The sequence below is a fragment of the Dama dama genome, chromosome 29 (genome assembly GCF_033118175.1).
Source record: "Dama dama isolate Ldn47 chromosome 29, ASM3311817v1, whole genome shotgun sequence".
NCBI classification, from domain to species: Eukaryota; Metazoa; Chordata; class Mammalia; order Artiodactyla; family Cervidae; genus Dama; species Dama dama.
The window spans coordinates 68837087-68849982 of record NC_083709.1 but is presented as its reverse complement, the minus strand read 5'-3'; the positions used below and the strand labels follow the sequence as shown (position 1 = coordinate 68849982).

The following is a 12896-nucleotide window of genomic DNA, read 5'->3' as shown; positions in this document are numbered from 1 at the left end:
TTTAACAGACTTGGTAATCCTTACCATAGGTCCTTTGACATCAGAGGTTGTAAACCTGTGGGATGAAAGTTGTCTGTTTATATATATGTTTCTATGTTTATATATAAATATATATTTATATATTTCTATGTTTATATTTTAAAATTGGGAAATGCCACCTAAAAATCTGAATTTCTGATTTCTCTTAAAAATCAGAAAATCTGACAATTCTGAGTCTGCATTCCCATGTGGCATCACTGGCTGGAGCTGAATAATGGCTGCATGGTTGCCATAGACTGAATGTTGGTGCCTCTCCAAAATTCACATCCCCAGTGTGTTGGTATTTGGAGGTGGACTTTGGGAGATTATTAGGGCAAGTAGGCAGAGCCCTCCCTCATGAGTGGTAGTGCCCTTAAAAATGAAATATCAGGGAGCTTGCCCCTTCCACCATGTAAGGACACAGAAAAAAAAAAGAGCTGTTTATTACCAAGAAGTAGGTCCTCATCAGACACTGAAGCTGCCAGTGCCTGGACCTTGAATTCCCAGACTCCAAAACTGTGAGGAGTCAATCTCTGGCGTTTACAAGCCACCCAGTCCACGGTATTCCATTATAGCAGCCTGAACCGACCAAGACAGGAGGCCTCACCAAGTCACTGTTTTATCCTGGCGTCCAGCCCTCTTTTCCCTTACCTGCCCGTGGTCCCTGTCCAGAGGCCTCATGTGCCAACTCTTCCACAGCACTACAGGAAAGGGGTCTTTGCAATGTCATGGTTATGGAATTCAAATTTCTGTCCTGTGAGTCTGTATGTGTTTTGAGGATGAGATTTATTCATATGAGAGTCATTTCCCTGCACTCTAAGGAGAGCTGTCTGCCAACCTGTATATGGATCTGCGCTCTTACACAACCAGAGAATGGGGAGAGAGGCGGAACGGAGCAGCTAAGCTGGTCTCTGCAATAAAGAGGCGCTGGGGGAAGACAGAGGACCTGGGAGGGGGGAAGAGTCAAGGGCAGACGACAGAGTCGGTTGCCGGATGGGATGTGAGGACAGGAAGGTGAAATTTAAAAAGTACTGCTGGGACGTGAGAACGGGATCTCTGCTGGCAGCAGTGAAAAGTGTGCATACGTTTGTTATTCTTTAGACACAGCCTAATGGAGACTGCTGGTCTCCATTAGGGCTAATGGTCCCCACTGGGGACCCCGGCTTGTGCTAGGGACACAGACAGTGAACACAGCACACGTTCCAAACCCAACAGTGAACCTTTGCTGGCCTACCTCATCCACAGATGAGCTCCTCTGCTCCTCCTCCTCCTCCTCTTCCTCCTCCTCCTCCTCTTCCTCCTCCTCCTCCCTCTCCTCCTCCACCTTCTTCTTCTCTTCCTCTTCTTCTTCGTGAACCAGCACACTGGCCTGGTTTGGGGGTGATCTCAAGGAGCTGTCTCTGTCAACCTGAGTCTCTTCCAGTCCTGGAATAGAGTCCTCCCTGGACTCATCCGTCTCTTCACTCAGTACGGACTTCTGTGGGCTCATGACCACCTCTTGTGTGGTGGAGGACTCGACCTCTTGATCTTCTTCTTCTTCTATCTCTTCTGCTGGCTTGAGGAAACTCCTCCTCCTCCTGCCGCTTCTGTCACGTTCACGCGTGTTTGCTTTGAACCTTCGTTTTCCTCTCGGTCTTCCCGTTCTCTTCTGGAATTGCTTTTCATGTGGTTCTGTTGATGATCGGCCCCAAAGCACAGGAAGAGACAGGTTACCAGTGCAGCCTGATTGGGCCTCCCTAGCCCCCAGATACATAAGCGTGAAGCTGGGGAGACTCAGACTTGAATTGTAAAAGTGTTACCTGGTTCCCTCAACTGGAAAATGACTTCTCCCTCCAGGTTCTACGAGGCAAAAACACGTACACAGAGCTGCCTTCCTCCATGTGCCACTTCTCAGGGCATCTCTTTGCTTTAAGGAAAAACCCCTCCTCCCTGCCTTCTACATCTGATGCAGGCCCTGACCACTTATTTCGCAGGGGTGAGCAGGGTGTTCCTGATCAGCTTTCCTTAATCTCAAGCACGTTAGCAAAGTTTGTTTATCATACAATGAAAATTGCGGAATAAACCCTCATTCTGACATTTTTGGTAGTGATCTGGAGCAAAGAACAAGCAAGTGTACATGGAGAGATGCAGCCAAGGGGCCGGAATCTGCCACACCTGTTGCTGGATGTAAACATCACAACGACCGTGGTGTGCACGACCTGGGGCCCCCTCTTCACTCCACATGTTCCCTGTTTCACTGGCTGCGGGTGAAGCTGTGGAAACACTGTGTCACTGACAGCAGTGGGCTGGAACTCGAGCTCCTCACAAGCTGGGTGACCGTGGACAAACCCCTTAAACCCGAGGGGCCCAGGTCCTTCCTGTGTTACTCCCATCATAGCAGCGCCTCCGTTTTAACCCAGGCAACCAGACTGATCTCAAAGCTCCACCTCTGGACAGCCTGAGTTCCACTTCAACCCAGGAGCCACACAATGCATTTACGAGCCATCGGGACAGGGATCTCTGCTGAGAGGAGGCTTCTCTGAGGAGTCAGGAACCCCACATCTGTTGGAAACCCGAGCCCGGTTGAGCGTCCACCACAAGTACCTTCCGCCCTGGCCGTGCAAAACTCTGGGTGCATGTGTGGGGAAAAGCCACCTCTGGGAGTCAGACCAGGACACTCCGGGCGTTCCTGCTAGTACCAGGAAGCACTCAGTACGTCTGAATTACGTGCAGGACCCCGTGCTGAGGGCAATCAGAGCTGGACGGAAGACGGGGGCCACAGCTGCCTCACAGGAAACGCCTTCCAGGAGGAGGCCCTTAACTCCTGCATTTGCCAACAACCCACGCACAAGCACACTCGGAGAGAGGAGAGGCGGCGGGGTAAAGAAGGCGAGAGGAGGCCAGATGGGGTGGGTGGGGCCTTGTCACCGGTAGTGGCTGGAAGTGTCTGGGGGGCTGGAGTGTGTGGGACAGAGGGATCCCAGCAGAGCAGCAGGGTGAGGAGGGGCGGGGGGCAGTGGCACGCGCAGGAAGGGCGAGGAGTTGGTTGAAGCAGGGGGAGTCAGGGCGGGAGTCAGATGTGGGGGCCTCCATGGTCATCTAGCGACTGTGGGCTGGGTTTGGCTGGGGCTGCAGACCTGGGGAGGGCTTTCTGAGCAGGAGAATGGGTAGGTCAGAGCTGGACTTTAGGATGGTTATGTGGCATGGTGAGTTGGATGAGTAGGACTCGGAGGCCTATAAAATCAGACTTTTAATTACAATTCTATTCAAGACTTCAGGCCTGGATTCTGAGCCTTTGACCTCTTCTAGCCTGAGAAAAAGAGAGTCTCTTTAGGAGACGCTTTTAGTTTCTCATTCCTTGATATCCTGGCATAGACTCTAACTCCCCCTGGGTTATTGAGGCGAATACGAACTAGAAGTCATCCTCTCCTCTTCACTTCTGGGTGAGCAGCTGGGAGCTTTTGTATCCCTTTTCGTACCTGTTCAAAGATTTCACGCACACAGAAGTGTCGGCTGAGGCGGGAGCTGTAGGAGCTGAGTTCCTTCAGCGTGGTCACTGGGTACCCCATCACCTCCTTGGTCAGGAGGCCATGGAAAGCCTCGTACCTCGGAGGAAGGCGGGTGACAGCACTGTCAGTGGGAGGGTCAGCTGGGGGCGAGGGACCCCAGCCAGGGGCCACGCCTCGGACCTCACGGAGGCAGGCGAGCACCTGGCCTTGAGCTCTGTGCGGAGCTGCTGTGGAGGCTTCCTTTCACAGTAACGGTCCTTGGTTTGTTCTGCTATTTTCCTGATCATACAAGCAGTGCCTACTCTTTGTAGAGCATTTAGAAAACACCTACAGAGAGAGTTCTTTGCACATGGTAACACGGGTTCCCACTTTCTGTCTACAGTCCTAACCCTGTCCTAGAACTTCACCTACATCATCCCATCAAACGCTCCAAAACCAAGGCCCCAGATTTCATCTGTCCCTGAGGTCAGAAGGCCAAGGTTCCGGGGGTTATTTATTTGCCTTACAATGTACTTCTGAATCTAAGTACTGCAATCAATTGGCAGTGCAATCCCATTTCTGTGGGATTATTAATATTATAAGAATCCCAATTCTTATAATATTAGTTGTACAAAGATGCAAGATAGCTCACAGGGAACTGTCTTTAATGTGGAGAAACGGGCACCAGTCTTAAAAAGCTTATCAGTTAGAGCATGGTTAAATCATTATGAAGCATCCATATTAATGAATGGATGGTCATTTAAAAATGAAACAAAGTTATAGAACAATTCTCATTTTAAAGACACTTTACATGTGTATATATACCAACATTTATAAATGCCTATGTCCACAAAATGGATGAGTTGGGCAGAAATGAGAATTTCCTATATGTTAGTACTGGTTAATTTTTTTTTTTTTTTCTTTAACAAAGCATGTATGTTTTAAAATTTAAGCAGGGAGGACCCACGCTCTTGACCTTTAAACTACATGACCCAGAAACATCCCTCCATAAGTTTTTCTGATCTAAATTCTCCTTGAAAGCTTTTGTGTTGACCGAGAGCAGAGCTGCAAAGCAGCACAATGGGCTCTGAAGCGGGAGGCAACCGTAGGCTGGGCTCCCAGGCAGGCAGCCTCTGACCGTGAATATGAATTCTAGGCCATCCTCGTCTAGAGTCTGGTCGCCTACCTGCATTTCATATTCTTCAGAAAATCCTTGGCCTTTTCCAGGTGTGACTTCAGGTTATTCTCATAGCTTTGCTGCCTCAGTTGGTCCAAGAGCTTGTCAAGGTGAGCCTCCTGGGCCTGGCAGCCACACCAGGAGTGGAAGGAAGCAGATGTGAGTCACCAGCGCTCCCAGAGTGGATGTGACATGCAGAGACCCTGCCCCTGGAGATGAGGTCCAGGTGCCCCAAGCAGGCTTTTCTACACGAGAAGCACCATTCTTACTCTCACTGCTCTGGGCCTGGGGGCGCTTCTCCCTGCCTGGACTGTTCTTCTCTATTTTGAATCCCTGATGACCTCGCTTAGATGGGGCTCCTCAGGGACATGTCCCTTCCCTTCACCCTGGCTGGGCCAGCCCCCCTTACACCTTCCAGAGACGCCTGCGCCTCACTCCCCTTCTCACTGCTGTGCCTGATGTCAGACGCCGAGGGCGTCCCTTCCACCCCTCGGCTACGTGAAGGCAGGTGGGTGGGGGCCAGCTCATGTCCTGGGGGTCAGGATGACTGCCAGAGGGAGATGTTCCATGCCCCCCAGTCTGTCTCTCAGGCAAGCCCCATCACAGACATGTCTGGATCTGGGACTCATTGCACAGTCCAGACCTAATTCCAGCAGAATTTTACTGCCACCCAGTCCCCATGACCAGGGTGAGCCTCAGTTTCTCATCCGCTCAAGTTTCATAGCTTTAGGTTTTACATTGGCGTCTAAGACACACTGGGGGCTTATTTTTACATAAAAATAAAATATGGTGTGAAGTATGTATTTCTTTTTCTTTTTTTTTTTTTTGCATCTGAATGCTAGCTGAATTCACGGGCCCCCAAGCAGAGCCATGGGCAGCTGACAATCTGGGTGTGGCCCTTGGCTCCTCGCCTGCTGGGGTCACCTGGATGCCGGGGCCACACCTGGTTCTCCCGCCTGTCCTTCTGCCGTTGCTGCTCCATCCTCTTCTCGAGCTCCAGCTCCTGCGTCAGCAGCACACTCTGATGTGTCTCCCACAGGCTCACGGCCTCCTGGAAGTAGCTGAAGAGGTCTGAGCTCTGCTGCTCTGTCTGCTTTGCCACGATCTCGAAGGATTTCTGCGGGGGCAGAACCCAGAGGAGGGGCCTTTAAGTGTCAACCGGCCCCCGGGGAAAGGAGAAGGGCCCCTCTCATGGGGCTGCCTCACCAGCCCGTGGAGGCCCAGATCTCCAGGGACTGGGGTCTGAACACCATCCCTCAAGGTTATCTTCACATCCAGCCTTCCCTTCTCCGGGACAGCATTCCTGGTCTGTCCACGGCCACACCCTCAGACTGGCTGACATGAAGTCCCATCTCTAGACCTGGACCCTGTCCACTGAAGACGGGGTTCGGGGCCTGGAAGGAGAAAGCCACCGCTCTGGCATCCAGTGGGCCATGCCCATCTTGACCTGGGCATCTCTCCGTCCTTGGAGCTCTCTGACACAGCACTTGAGCCAAACACCGGAGCCTACTGTTGAAGTCTCACCTCTCCCTCTTTCACATGTGTCTCTTATACTCTCAAAGGGCCTGGGGTTGGCAGACTATGGCCCGTGAGCTACATGTAGCCCTCTGCCTTTTGTGTTTAACCTTGGGAGCTAAGCACAGATTTTACATTTTTAAATGGCTGGGGGGAAAAAAAAATACTAAAGAAGATAATCAATCAAGTAATTATTAGGTGAAATTCAAACTTCAGTGTCCAGAAATAGTGTTTTATTGAAACATAGCCATACCCATTTATTTCTGTGTTGCCCAGGGCTGCTTCTCTGTGATACGAGCAGAGTGAGAATTTGGGTCAGAAACCTGCCACCCCACAGGGCTTAAAATACTCACCACCTGGCCCTTTAGAGGAAACATCTGCTGAATCCTGCTCCAGACTCTAGGCATCTGGGACTCGGGCTAACTGCTCCTTTTGATCTCTAGCACCCAGACCTGGCAAGGGCCTGGGGGGGCACTCACTGTCCGAGAGCGTTTGACTGGAGTCTGGGGGTGGCTGGGGAGCCAGGGGTGAGCCTGGAGTGCCTGGCAGTGCAGGAGAATTGCTCCAGAGGGGCTGGCCATGATGAGGCAGAGGCACTCACCAGTGACAAGAACGCTGGAAGCCCCTGGACTCCCGCCCCTCACAGCCCAGCATCCCGGGCGACCCCCACCCTACCCCCCAGCTGCACAGGTCCCCAGCTACGCACATCCAAGGCCTCCAGCTCCTCCTCCACCTTGCTCTGGAGACTTCCCACCATCTGGAAGAAGGACGGGCTCACCAGGCTCTCTGCCTCCTCCTCAGTGAAGGCCTTCCAGTCCAGCAGCTGCTTCTGGAGGCGGACAAGGCAGAGCCCGGCTTAGGCTGCTGGGGGCTTCGCCCCAGGACTGGTCCTGCCCCAAGACCAGCCTCCCACCCGTCTCCACGAGCCTCGGCAGCAGCCCCCACAGTGCCCAGTCGGGCCAGCTTCATCTGCCCACCGTGTCCACGTGCTGGCTGAGTGCCACCCCCTGGTCACTGACTCTGCCAGAGGTGTTCTCATTAGCCCCCCTTGGCAGATGAGGAAACTAAAGCTGGGGGAGAAGTGAAGGGACTTGCTGGAGGGCACAAACCTGGCGAGTGGTGGGCCTGGGACCTGAACTCTCCTACTTCTGACCCTACAGGCATAAACTGCCATCCTGCACACCCTCAGCATTGCTGTAAGTCAGGCAGGCCTCCCATTTCCTGTCTGGAGTTATGCCAACTGGAAAGCCAATTCTCTATATTAATAAAGAGTTGATTTGTGCACAAAACCTAGAATAAATCAACCTCCCCCCATTATTATAAAACGTGAAAGTCTCCAGTTGTAGACTTCCAATGCTGCTGCCCAGGAACATCAGACGCCCTCTGTCAGGCTCAAAGTGCTCCCGGGGGACGTGGTGAGCTCTGCACTCACACCCAGCACGTGCCCAGCAGAGGGCCGTGAGCAGGGGCACAAGGAACCGACTCTAGGGCCACAGGGCCACAGGGCCGTGGAGCCCCAGGGGCAGGGGTGAGTGAGGAGGTGAGTGCTGGGGGCGTGGTCTTGGGGAGGCTCTCTAGAGCACAAGGCTTCCCTCCAGGCTTTGTTCCTAAGGTCTGATGTCCCTAAAGGGCTGACTAGGAGGCATGTGATGGCCCCGAAGGCCCCAGAGCAAGCAGGCAGAGCCCTGTGGACTGGGACAGCCCCTGGACCTTTTGCAAACTGGTCTTCTCATCTTCAGATCGGGCCAGCGACACCCACCCTGTAGGACCTTGCAGGATCTGACGAGTGGTGTGAGAGAGCGGCACAGCCCGCAGGGACCACAGCACCCGCAGGGTGGAGCGCACTGGAAAGCCCTCTGCTCCCTTGAACTCTGTTCAGAGTCCTGATGGCAGAGAGCCAAAGCCTGACAGACACACGTGTGAGGCCTGGGGCAGCAGGCGCGTCTTGGGGCCTACAGGCAAGACCGTCACGGCCTGGAGACTCCGACAGCCACCGGGCATGTTAGACCGTCTTCAAAATGACTAGGTATGGGGGATTTTCATCTAAACAGTCTGACAAAGGAGGCAGGGAAGGGGCCTTTTGACACAATATGTCCTCATAGCTCAGGAAACCAGGCCTGGGCATTGAAGGGGGTTGTGGGAGGTCTCACTGTCTCACACTCTGAAGAACAGAGGCTGGCCGGTAGAGAGTGAAGCTGGGTGTGATAGCAATGGCAACACTGTTTATGAAAGGGAACTGGTGGAATAACTCCCATGACATCGCCTCCACTGAATAAATAAAGTCAAGTGATACAGAGGGTCAAGGGTGAAGGCTGAGGTGGTCAGAGTGCTACATTTTGTCTGTGAGGTCAAGGAAGGCTGCCTGGAGGCGGTCAGGTTGGGGGCCATGGAGGGGTAGGTGGGAACAGCTGGGGAGGGGGGAGTCCAGGCTGAGGGAATGGCTTCAGAATGGCCAGACACCAAGGCAGAGGGAAGGCTGGGGCTGCAGGGTGGACAGGGGCAGGGCCGGGAGGGACACCCACCCTGCACGTCTGCACTTGGGTGAGGCACTCCTGCCAGATCTTCTCATACTGCAAGCGGATCCGCATCATGCAGTCCATGTGGTAGGCGTCTCCACGGGTGGGGAACAAAACATGTCAGCAGCTCTTCCAGAAGAGGGCAGGTCGGGAGGAGGGGTTTCCCACCTCGCGGGACGTGGCTTCTCCCCAGCAAAGTGCCTCCAGAGCAGGGGCCATTTACATCAGGGGGTGCTGTCTCCCTCACCTCAAAGTCCTCAATACCCCAAGACAAGGACCTCAAACGAGCAACCACAGTTTTCTGTTCTGATTCCGACCCCTGACTCTGTTTCAAGGCTGATGAAACTCTTTCGGGGTAGCAGTACTGAGCGACAGAACAGTAACCAGGTGCGAATTAAGCGCATTTGCAGATCAGGTCTGGGAGGAATCCCTTAAGAAGTGATGGGACCAGCAGAACATTCGGAATGTGACCGACTGGTCTTTCTCCTCTTCCTCCTCCCTGCTGTTTCTAGTTTATAGCCACCGCAGTGTGACTCTTGGTGTCTAAGGTAAGGAACTGAAGTTTAATGTTCCTGTCACTTCTAGAAACTGAAAGATGACCCAGAGATGGTGTGGTGGTTGCTCCTTGACAAGAGCTGGGGAGGAGGGCAGGTTAGGGGCCAGTGAGGACCCTGGGGAGGGTAGATGTGGAACTGGTGGCAAGAGGCCATAAAGCTGGTTCCTGCCATCTCCAGGGCCACCACCTAGGCCAGCACATCCCCACCCCTCCTAGGAAGTCACTGTGATGAAGCCCCCCTCTCCAGGGTTTCTGTGCTTCTGTTCCTGTTCCCCTCTGATCTGCCCACCGTCCACCTTATCACTCCCAGCTTGGAATCTTCCACCGGGTTCCCACTGCCTTCAGGATGAAGTTCAGCCTCCCCAACGCGGCCACGTGGCCAGCACAGCCTGGCCCTTTGGCCTCTTCTCTTGTCCCCCAAAGGTCCGGCTCTGTCTGGTCTCAGCCTCCCCACATACTAGCCTTCCGGCTTGGAAAGCCACCCTGACCCCTGGATCGGTCTAACTTGTATTCGTCTTGCAGGTTTCAACTGGGCGGTCACTTCGTTGGCCAAGGTCTCACATAACCCTCAACCAGGCTATGCCCCACATCCAAATGAAAGCAGCTGGTCACCCGTCCACCCCCTGCTGTAACATCCTGCGTGGTCTGGACTCTAGAGACCTACTCCGTGGGTTATCAGGGCCCAGCACCTTGCTTGTTCCTAGGCGGTGCCCGATGAATGGCCGCCATTGCTGTTATTTAGGGTCTCAGGGCTCTGACCTTTGGTGTTATAACACAGTTATAATATCTTTAGAATTATAAGCCCGAGAGTCCTGGGCGCAGTGGTGGATACCGCTCACCAAAGCAGTCAGGTCAAGTCCAGCTGTGACATGTCCTTGGCTGTGGACCCTGAGCAGGATGCTTTAGCCCTCTGTGCCTCTGAATCTCTCTCCATCACAGGGGGCAATGACACCACTGACTTTACCGGGTCATCTCAAAGGAGATGAAAGTATTATATACATTCTACAGGAAGGCTTGGCAAACTCTGCTCAATAGTAAATATTTCCAGCTTTGAGAGCCATACAGTCTCTGCCGCAACCACTCATTTCTGCTGTTACAGAGCAGACGCAGCCAGAGGCAGCACGTGAACATGAGCAGAGCGTTGTCCCGGGGAAACTTATTTACCGATGATGGGTTGGAGTGTGAGGACTCTGGTTATAGAGAATTTCTAAATATCACCATTTATTCTTGAGCACCAAATCAGCCAGGCACTGAACTACGACTGGACCACAGAACTGTATGTGTTTCTTACGTGAACCTCACAGGGTAGGTATCTTTATTACTCCTGAGATCCCCACTTTACGGAAGAGGAATGTGAGACTGAGAGGCCGTGACTTCCCCGAGGTCACAGAGCAGGCACAGCGCGCCTCACACACCCGGGATCTGGCCTGGGAGCCACCCCTCTAGGTCATGCTTGTGGTCAGGGCTCAGAGCGTGGCGCTGCCATGGCTGTGGGCTGGGCAGGGATGTGGCAGGTGGTGGGAGGAGGGGGGCTCTTCCAGGGAAGGTCTTGGGATCCAATGTGGACCCCCAGAGCCTACTCTTCCCTCCACGCCCCCACTCATCTTCCCCAGGAGTGACCTGCCACCTGTTTCTGAGTTTATAATAGACCCTGACATAAACAACTGGCCGACAGACGGAAACTGCTCCAAAGCTTCTGCTTGAACAGAGCTCTGGAGAGACCCGAGTGGGATCTCACAAACTTCACTCACCGAGTTGCTTGTTCAACGAGTTGAGAGAAGAATGCCATTCCATCAGCTGAGCTTTGCTGTAATTGGGGGGCAGGAGGTCACTGGGGAAGGAAGGTGTGACACGTAAGCCATGCTTCAGTAAAACACTCACTGACCAAGACTGGAAGCATCTTCAAGGAACAATGGTCCAGGGGAGTATCTACACAGACGCTGAAGAAATACGTGACTTGTTGGGGATTTTCTGGTGCCAAAACATATGAAAAGGTCTATTAATATCAGTGAGCCTGTTACCTAGAAAATAAAATTGAATTTTCCTAATGGGGAAAAAAATGGTTTGTATCACACAACCCAGGAATCCACTTCAAGGAACCCAAACACAGACAATATAAAATATATACAAAGTTTATGCATTAAGACAGTTGCTTAACAGTTCTGTTTATAAACACTCAAAAAATAAAAAACAACATTCATATCCAACAATAGGGAATTTCTTAAATAAAATACATGAATTCTTTACTGTAGTCACTAAAAAGAATTTGGCGGATTGAAAAATTATCAACATTGTTAGTTCCTCCCACCGACAGGTTGAGTTTATTTCCCCATTCCAGGTTCTGGGCTTGGCCATGAGATTTGCTTTGGCCAATGAAACACCAGTAAATATGTCTCAGCATATTTACCAGTCTCAGCAAAGGCTGGAGACTTCTGCTTGCCCTCTCTTGTTGCAGGGAGCCCTTTTGCCAGCACCAGCACCACCACCGGGCCTCCAAGCCTGGACTAGCCTCCTGGAGGGTGAGACAGCAAGTGGACAGAGGCCCCAGCTGTCCCACCCAAGGCTCCAGACACAGGTGCAAGGCCATCCTGGACCATCCAGCCCCAGCCGAGGGAAACTGCCCAGCTGGCTCACAGAATCATGAGGAGCAAAAAATGATTGTTGCTGTAAGTCACTAAGTTTCAGGTGGTGTTTAGTGGTGTGGAAAAAATGAATATCACAAATTACTTATTGTCCACATTAGGATATTTTGACAGTGAAAGGGAGATGCTCAGAACAATTATGCCAAGACAAGACATGTAGCCCAAGATGGTCTTGGGCAGCCTACTTATAGTGAGATAGTAAAGAGCTAAAAACAAAGATCATGGCATCTGGTCCCATCACTTCATGGCAAATAGATGGGGGAAACAATGGAAACAGTGACAGACTTTATTTTCCTGGGCTCCAAAATCACTGCAGATGGTGACTGCAGCCATGAAATTAAAAGACGCTTGCTCCTTGGAAGAAAAGCTATGACAAACCTAGACAGTGTATTAAAAATCAGAGACATTACTTTGCCAACAAAGGTCCATTTAGTCAAAGCTATGGTTTTTCTAGTAGTCGTGTAGGGATGTGAGAATTGGACCATAAGGAAAGCTGAGCACCGAAGAATTGATGCTTTTGAACTGTGGTGTTGGAGAAGACTCTTGAGAGTCCCTTGAATTGCAAGGAGATCAAACCAGTTCATCCTAAAGGAATTAGTCCTGAATATTCATTGGAAGGACTGATGCTGAAGTTGAAGCTCCAATACTTTGGCCACCTGATGTGAAGAGCTGACTCATTGGAAAAGACCCTGATGCTGGGAAAGATTGAAGGCAGGAGGAGAAGGGGATGACAGAGGATAAGATGGTTGGATGGCATCACCAACTCGATGGACATGAGTTTGGGTAAACTCCGGGAGTTGGTGATGGACAGGGAAGCCTGGAGTGCTGCAGGCCATGGGGCTGCAAAGAGTCGGACACGACTGAGTGACTGGACTGAACTGAAAGAGCAAAAGGGAAATACTAGAGTGTGCAGGGCATGATCTCAAGTCTAAACATTGTACTAAAGGCAATGTGGTGTCCTAGATTGGGTTTTGGAACAGAAAAAGGATATGGAATGGAAATGGA

The 12896-nt window shown here is 51.9% G+C and overlaps 1 protein-coding gene across 1 annotated transcript in view; it reads right to left on the bottom strand.

Moving 5' to 3' along the window:
• The window catches only part of CCDC180 (coiled-coil domain containing 180), a 56952-nt gene that overhangs the window by 29216 nt on the left and 14840 nt on the right, over positions 1–12896 (bottom strand). The window contains 8 exon segments of the mRNA XM_061132450.1: positions 1253–1689; positions 1818–1857; positions 3477–3603; positions 4672–4787; positions 5606–5779; positions 6884–7006; positions 8700–8788; positions 11001–11080. Of these exon segments, the coding sequence (XP_060988433.1) occupies positions 1253–1689; positions 1818–1857; positions 3477–3603; positions 4672–4787; positions 5606–5779; positions 6884–7006; positions 8700–8788; positions 11001–11080 (1186 nt within the window).